This window comes from Condylura cristata, unplaced genomic scaffold, assembly GCF_000260355.1.
Source record: "Condylura cristata isolate star-nosed mole 26May11 unplaced genomic scaffold, ConCri1.0 scaffold00021, whole genome shotgun sequence".
Lineage (NCBI taxonomy): Eukaryota > Metazoa > Chordata > Mammalia > Eulipotyphla > Talpidae > Condylura > Condylura cristata.
Genome location: NW_004567122.1, coordinates 38,783,553 through 38,791,985, shown reverse-complemented (window position 1 = coordinate 38,791,985; position 8,433 = coordinate 38,783,553). Strand labels below are relative to the sequence as shown.

Below are 8,433 nucleotides of genomic sequence, written 5' to 3'. Positions count from 1 at the left end.
CAATATGAAATAACAAGAAAATAAGGATGCTAATGTACTTATGAGTTTGCTTATTTAAAAAAAAAGCTGAAATAACTTTGTTTTATAACAAAATAATTTCAGGTGTGCATATATATTATATTTGAATAAGTTACATTAAATCCATTCATATATTTTCATCATTGTACTATTTTTATTTAGGTGTGAATTTTTCCCATGTTGCATATAGGTCCATTTCTCTTCATATGTCTGTTACAGTACCTTATCTACCACCAAAAGACCACAATCCTCCACTATAAGCCATTGGCCACCCTCCTCCTACTTTTCCTTCCCCACAACCTCCTCCTTGGTAGCTTTAATTCTACCATGAGATTTTTGGGCTTGTTTAGTTTTCCTTTTCTGTTCCTTTGTTCAGTTTCAATGACACCTTTTTTCTACAGCATACTACATCTCTTTTATATAAAAATATTTTGAGAGGCCCTGAATGACTTAGGATTTTTCTGATTTCATTAAAAATATTGAGATTAAGGGCTCTTCGTGGTGGTGCAATGGGTTAAAGCACCACAGTATGAAGCTCTCCAAAGCCACTGCAGCATGAGTTCGATCCCTGGCCAGGGAGCTGACCCACATGGCATGGCAGACCTCTTCTGACCAGTCTGCTGCTCCCCTCAGCAGTGTACTTTGTGAATCTGCCTGCTCTGCTCCCCACTCTGTCTCTGATGATTCCTCTCATACACCACACGAGTGGCCTGTACGCTAGTTCTGTAAACATAAATAAATATTTTTTTAAATATATTGAGATTAAATGACCTGAAGTAAGATTTGAGAATAATCAGAATTTTTTCAGTTTGTCAATTATTAAATTGGGAGATTATATATATGAATGAGACAATGAGCTGCAGTATGTGATATATAAAATGAAAACAGATTCATGAAGCTTTAACTCCAATATGTGAAATACATCACTTGCACAGGTTGAAATTCTATGCTAATATAAAAATACTTTAACAAATGTTTAGCAACTGTTTGACTAATATTTATTTGAAGCCTTTCTAAAAAAGAACTGCCTGAAGAGTCCACTGATCAACCCCCAAAGTCCTTTCATTGCCCACATTTAAACTCCTTAACATTTCCTGTTTTCATTCCTTCTTTGTGGGTTCCTGTGAACTGACCACTAGCTGGCCATTCATGGAAAACTGTCACTTATTTCCTATAAACCACAGCAGAACATCATTGGCTACCTACAGAGTCAAGTCCTTAACATGAGGTGGGTCTGGGGCTCATAGGCCACCGTTGACCTGGTTACATGCTATCTTCATAGTGGCCTCAGGATAACTCTGCCTGGGATAGCATCAAAAAAGTTCCTAACACAACTATCTCTTTTAAAAAATATATTTTATTTATTTATGCATACAGAAGTGGGGGTAAAGGCCAGAGGTGCAGGGGCAGCAAGAGGATTCACCAGAAACAGAGTGGGGAGCAGAACATGTAGATCGACAAAATACACTGCTGAGGGGAGCAGCAGGTGAGACTGGAGAGTTCTGTTGCGCCATGCGGGTCACCTCACAGGGAGGAATCAAACTCGCACTGAAGCAGCCATGCATGGCTTGGCTTAGCTTCACAGTGCAGGCTCCAACCTGCTGTGCCACCAAGAAGGGCCCCCACTAATGTCTCTTGACATATAGTCACAATGTTCCCTCCTCTGTTCCTAGTAAAACTTTGTCCCCCACTCCAATCTCACCCTCAGGACTTTATTCCTCATACCATTATCACGTGATCAGCTTTTACTAGACGGTATGATTTCCAAAATAGCACCAGAACTTCTCGAACAGCAGTCTTGCAAGCCTGCTCCATGACTACTCTGTCTCATCATATTTACACTGCAAAGCAGCAACAAATTTCTTGTCTCAACACTTCTTAAGTGTTTTTGTGACTTGATCTCAAAGCTAAGATACACCATAAACATTATAATTATTTCCTTCAAATAAAAGTGTGATATTGTCATTTTAGAAGTTTTCTTCCCATTTATTCCCAAAAGTTTCTAAATATAAATTCATATTCAAGTGCTTCTAAAAGTACATTATCTTCACCATAACATGTGTTCTTTTTGTTGAGATATAATTGGTTCACAAACCTACATATGATTGAGAATCCTCACCCACCTGCCCTCACAGACCTCACAGCAGTCCATTGAGGACTCTTTGCATATGTCCTCAAGTCTCACCCTCTGTCTGGAGCCTCAGTCTTATGCTCTTATTTCTAGAAGTTGTTTTAATTTGGTCTTCTCTACACATACAAGTGATATCATCTGCTATTTCTCTTTTTCTTCTAACTTATTTTGTTTAGCTTTAGCAATTCCCATTCCATCCAGGTTGTCGCAAAGGCAAGAGTTCATATTGCTTTTTTTTTAGAGCTGACTAAATTCCATTGTAAATAGAAATAGATATAGTTGAGAGAAAGAGAGAGAGGTGGACATAGATATAGATTCTGCATTGTGTACATATGCCACACCTTCTTAGTCTATTCATTTATCATTGGGCAATTAGATTGGTTTTAACTTAAGCATTGAAAATGAAAGCAATGAAAATAAGAGTGCATATATCCCTCCAAGCTAGTGTTTTTATTTCTTTGGGTAGATATTACAACTGTCCTTGCTGGATTATATGGTAGATTTATTTTAATATTTCTGAATGTCCTATTTTTTTTTCCATAGGGAAAAGACCAATCTACATTCCCACCAACACTGTACAAGGGTCATTCTTCTTCACATCCTTGCCAAGAGGTTTATTTCTTGCCTTTTTCCTTCACACAGGAATAAGATATTTCATCAAGGTTTTGATCAGTGATTCTCTTACAAATTTGGAAAAAGCTGTACCTGTCCAAATAACATACCTGAAAACATGTGACTGGGCAATCAATAAAAGCAAACGGGAAATGTGGGTTATGTGTTAAGTTCCCAGGGGCTTTTAGGGGGGGTAGTGCTCAAAATGATCCCTAATGCTATTATGGATTATGTGAAAGGTTATTCCATTCCAACCACAGTGTTGTAGCTGCAAACCTTTCTGGGCCTCCTGGGTGACAGAAGGGCATTCATATCTCAAATAGCCCCATTCTCTGGCCCCTGGGTGTGCTGATATAGAAGTGGGCCAGGCCCTCTCTGGTGGCACAAATGGTTAGGACACAGCACTGCAAGCAAGCTGTAGCTGCTTCAGTGTGAGTTCAATACCCTGCACTGGAGGTGACCCACAAGGCACAGCAGACCCTCCTTACCTGCCCGCTGTTCCCCTCAGCAGTGTGCTTCATCTATCTGCATGTTCAGCTCCCCACTCTGTCTCTGGTGAAGCCTCTCACCTCCCCTGCACCTCTAGCTGTACCCAGGGCTGTATGAATAAATAAATAAATCTTTAAAAAAAAAAATAAGAAAAAACAGGCCAAGGGTTGGTCTCTTGAAACAAATGTAGCCTTTGCTGCAGCCATATGGACTATAAAGGGCTCTTGGGCCCTGCAGGCTTTTGATCCAGCCCGGCCCTATGAGCTAGACATGTGTTACTCAGGAAGGTTTGGGTGTGACTCTGGCAGAAATCAGGACAGCTACTATAGCCCGTTGGGTTCCGGTCCCAACTCTGAAAAGGAGCCAAGACTACGTATTCTTTGTTTGAAAAGCAGCAAGGTGTGGTATGAACAGCTTTACTAGCTAATGAAAGCATAACTGCTACAGCTCCTGTCCTAGTGAGAAATACCTACCCTAGAGTCAACTGGGTACTGGTTTGGACGATAAAGCTCCACAGTGGTACTGTCCAGACACACACTTTGGCAAAATGAGGCCATACCTACAACAGAGTAGCATTCTGTCTACTAGCCCCTACAGGTGGGGTTTCAGGAAATCCGTGGTCCAATGGAATATGTCAACATGGAACTGACTTCAGAGGCCTGTGTGGAAGGCCAACCTGAGGCCTCTATGCAGGATGAAAGACAATGAACCCATGCAATGAGGGAAGCCAACAGAGGCCTGGTACATGGCAACAGCCATGCATGCCAGTCAGCATCATAGAAGCTATGGCTGTACACCCAGGAACAGACACTATTTGGTTTGAAACAGGGACAAACAGAGCAGCCAATGGGTTTAGCTGTGAGCAAGTATGAATGGTGATGGCTCATGAGCCTTCCCCTGTGGTAGTCTGTACTGACAGTTGGGCTGTGTACAGGGATCAGATGCTGTGGGTCTCCGAGTAGAACTTAAAGGAATCTTAAAGGAATTGACAGTCATGTATCAGCACTATGGAAGACCTATGGGACCTGGGACAGCAGGAACAGTTAACAATTTACCATATCACAAGGCATGTCCCATTGGCCTCATGAAGCAACGATGAATCAGGCACTGTAGCCCGCGTGCAGTAGCTTAAAACAGCTCTGTGGGGGGATGGTGCACAGTAGCTACCGAGATGCTTGATCCATTACAGGGCAAAACACAGTGTGAGCCACCCTGCTTGCCTGGGTCTCCCTGCGACTGCAGAGGAGATTCAGACCGTGAACGGCATCTAGTGTTCCAGGACTTAACACAAGAGAACTTTAGCCTCAGACCAGGTGTCCATGACATGTTGGCAGACTGAAATCATGGGACAGCTACCCCACTCTGATGCTCACCTGTATGGACAGACCTACTGGTTTATTAGCAGCTTATCCTGCTTGACACCTGACCAAGAGGCAGTTTGGGCAGCACTGATCCCTAAGTGCTGCAGATGGATGTCTGCCGGTAGTAAAAAACGACCAAGGTACGCATTTTGCAGGTACATGGGTGTAGCAGTGAGCTAAGGGCTTGCGGGTTGGAAGAAAATTCCACATATCCAGCAATCCCAAAGCTGCAGGGTCATAGAATGCTATAGTGGCCTCCTGAAGCCAGGACTGAGAGCTACAACCCCAACTCCCATGCAGTTGGGTGGAGCTGACACCCGTGGGACATTAAACAAGAAGAGCAGGAAGGTGGCCTGAATCCTCTGGAAGAATGCTGTATCAAGCCACTGTTCCCTTCCAACCTGGCCTCCCAGGTCTCGAGTGCCGCACACAGTTTGCCAGCAAAGAAGCATCAGAGGGTCTACATGCAACAAAAGAGGCAAGCTCATAACAGGCCACAAAGCCAACGCAAAAGTTCCCTTTAAGATTTCCCTCCTATCTGCCACCTCAGGGTGGATAAAACATAAACATGGGACCACTCACTGCCCAGTTACCTAAGACATGTAGATCAGGTCCAGTCCGTGTCCCAAGGGAACATGCCACCCAGTGCATCTGGGGAGTTTGGGCTGTTCAAGGCCATTCCCAGTTCACAGTTTGTCCTGCTTCCCACCAGCTCAGGACTAACAAACGTCCTGAACCCACCCCAGGCTGTAGCAGAATGTCTGAAGTCTGTATTTGCAGTTGGGGGAGAGCAGTGTCTCTACTGGACCAGGCACCTTCCTGTCCATGGCATGTGCTACAGATGTCAGCTCCAACATGGGAGTTGGGGTCATAGCTCTCGGTCCAGAGTCCATTGGAGAGCCCAGAGTCCAGAGTCCACTGGAGAGTCCAGAGTTCATTGGAGAGTCCAGCGTCCAGAGTCCATTGGAGAGTCCAGAGTTCAGAGTCCACTGGAGAGTCCAGAGTCCATTGGAGAGTCCAGAGTTCATTGGAGAGTCCAGAGTCCATTGGAGAGTCCAGAGTCCACAGTCCATTGGAGAGTCCAGAGTCCATTGTTTCCAGCTACAATGTTGTCTTTTAACAACAACCCAAAAAATGGCTTGTACACTGCCAGATGGGAATAATCCCCCATTGCTGGTGCCAGCAACCTCTTTGTATTTTCTCCTGTAGATTGGTGTGTCCTAACTCCTTAGTGGACTGGGGTTTTTGCATTCTGCTACAATCTGTATTGATTTTGAGGGTAATGAGTAGAGCATTCCACACAACTTGCCAAGGGAAACTTGGGGAAGAATGACATACAGGTTGTACAGAAAAATAAATAAATAAATAAAATACCCTGAGTGGGTGAAATGTAAGGAAAAAGGGGTACTGAAGTTGTTCTTTGCCTCCTGCCCCCGGCCTCTATTATAGCCATCAGCAGTGCCTTTGTTCTCCTCCTCGGTTTCATTATCCACACGATAGCATATTCTTGCAAAAAACATTTGGGAGCTCAAGCATGGGCACGTGCCCCTGTGAAGATGGACACATAGGCTGAGGAGTGGAGTATAAAGGGGAGATTTGCAGGGCAGGAGGCTCTGTTGGCGCCTGTGTCCCTGCCTGCTGCCCTGTTAGTGAGTCCGGTCCCCTGTTTTAGCATTAAAGCTTGTAAAGTACTGACACTTCCAAAGTTCTCTCAGTTTACCCAAATCAACAATGAACCTGTCCAGTCTGGGGAGGATGCACAATCCTTAGTATTAGTAAATACGTGACTAAAGGAATTTGCCTGATAATTATGAAGGGATGAATCCTAATTTTATTAGACTATATGAAACTTTATATGTACTTACATGTACATGTATATTGAATTTAAATATATGTCAATTATAATACCTGAGAATAAAAAAATTAGAAAGTTGACCTCCAGCGCTGAATATGCATTTAGCTCCTTTAAGGTGACCCACTTAGCATGCATTTGTTAATATAATGAAAAACAAATACCGTCTAATCAAAATAATACATGATCTCTCAACAAGAGAAATTAATAGGACAGAATTCTGAAACCACTGCTATTCTAATTTTTTGTTGACAGGATACTTTCCAAATAGATCACAATATTTGTTTTTATTAAGACATATTTTACATTAACACTAGAATTTTTTAATTCTCAAATACATAAATCACTTTAATTTGGTGCCATTTTAATTTAATTTGGTGTGCATATGTGTGTGTGTTCATACTTTTTCCACTTTATTATACAAAATCAATATTGTGGTTTGTAAGTTATCTTTATTATTTCATCTGTTAATGTTTCCTTTGAATCATATTGCATAATATTTCAAGGTTGATAGGAATGTGTAATATAAAATTAATCTCAACAAGTATCTTGAACTGTTCATTAATTGAAAATGTGTTTGTTAAGTATTATTCTTATTAAAATATAAACAATATTCACAAAATGTTATAAAATTTATTAATGTGATCTCAAAGAAATGATTTCAGAATGGACAATCTAAAATATAAATCCAGACAAGGATACATTTTAGATAACATTTAATTAGGCATTAGGGCAAATGTGATATGTGTTTATATATATATATAATTTTAAGATTTATTAATTTCTGCATACAGAATTGGGCTACAACCAGAGGTACAGGAGCAGTGAAAGGATTCACCAGAGATAGAGTGGGGAGCAGAACAAGCAGATTGATGAAGTACACTGCTGAGGGGAGCAGCGGGCAGGAAAGGAGAGGTCTGCCGCACCATGTGGGTCACCTCTGGCGCAGGAGATGGAACTCACACTGAAGCAGCTGTGGCAACCTTGCAGTGCTGTGTCCTAACCCGTTGCACCACCAGGGAGGGCCCGTGTTTTTATATATTTTTAGAATAAAAGTTTCTTAACATTATTTTCCTGACAGCTTCTTTTATCTGTTTATTTCTAAGACCATAAATGAGAGGATTCAAGAAAGGAGGGACTATGGTATAAAATACAGAAAGAATCATGTCTTGAATTGTATCAGAAGATACTGAAGGTTTTAGGTACACAGAGATTCCAGAACTGAGGAAGACAGATACTACAATGATGTGAGGCACACAAGTGGAAAAAGCCTTTCCCTGTTCTTTGATTGGAAATTTGAGCACAGTAGAGAATATGTGACTATAAGACATTGCAATGAAGATAAAGCAGGTGCCACCAATCAAAAAGGCAGAAACAAAATTTAAGAGCAGGTTGCTAAAAATGTTAGAGGATGAAAGCCTCAGCAAAGAGGGAATGTCACAGAAGAACTGATGAACCACGTTCGACTGACAGAAAGACAGTCGGAAAGTGTTGCCAGTGTGCACCCCTGCATAGAAAAGACCGCTAAGCATAGAGGCCAATGTCATCTGAACACAGAATCGGTGGCTTATGATCACTGGGTAGTGGAGGGGGTGGCAGATGGCTGCATAGCGGTCATGGGCCATAAGGGTGAGGAACAGAAGTTCCACATACACACAATAAACCACCAGGAAGATCTGACTTGCACACCCAGCCACCGAAATGGCTCTGTTGTCAGAAAGAAAGTTGACACAAGCATTGGGGACAGTGACAGAAATGTAGCACATGTCTAAGATGGACAGATTCCTGAGAAAGAAGTACATGGGTGTGTGAAGATTCTGGTCAAATGTGGTGGCAGTGACGATAGTAAGATTTCCTATCAAGGTGGCTAAGTACATCAGAAGGAAGAGCATGGAGTGCAGAAACCGTAACTCCCACCTGTCAGCAAAGCGCATGAGGAGAAACTCAGTCAGCACTGTACAGTTGGACAT

General features: G+C 42.2%; 1 protein-coding gene across 1 annotated transcript; it reads right to left on the bottom strand.

The window, feature by feature from the left end:
* Window positions 1-7,497: 7,497 nt before the first annotated feature.
* LOC101623655 (olfactory receptor 14C36-like) lies at window positions 7,498-8,433 on the bottom strand. The gene has a single exon (XM_004686892.1). The coding sequence runs from the start codon at window positions 8,431-8,433 to the stop codon at window positions 7,498-7,500; it is 936 nt and encodes a 311-aa protein (XP_004686949.1).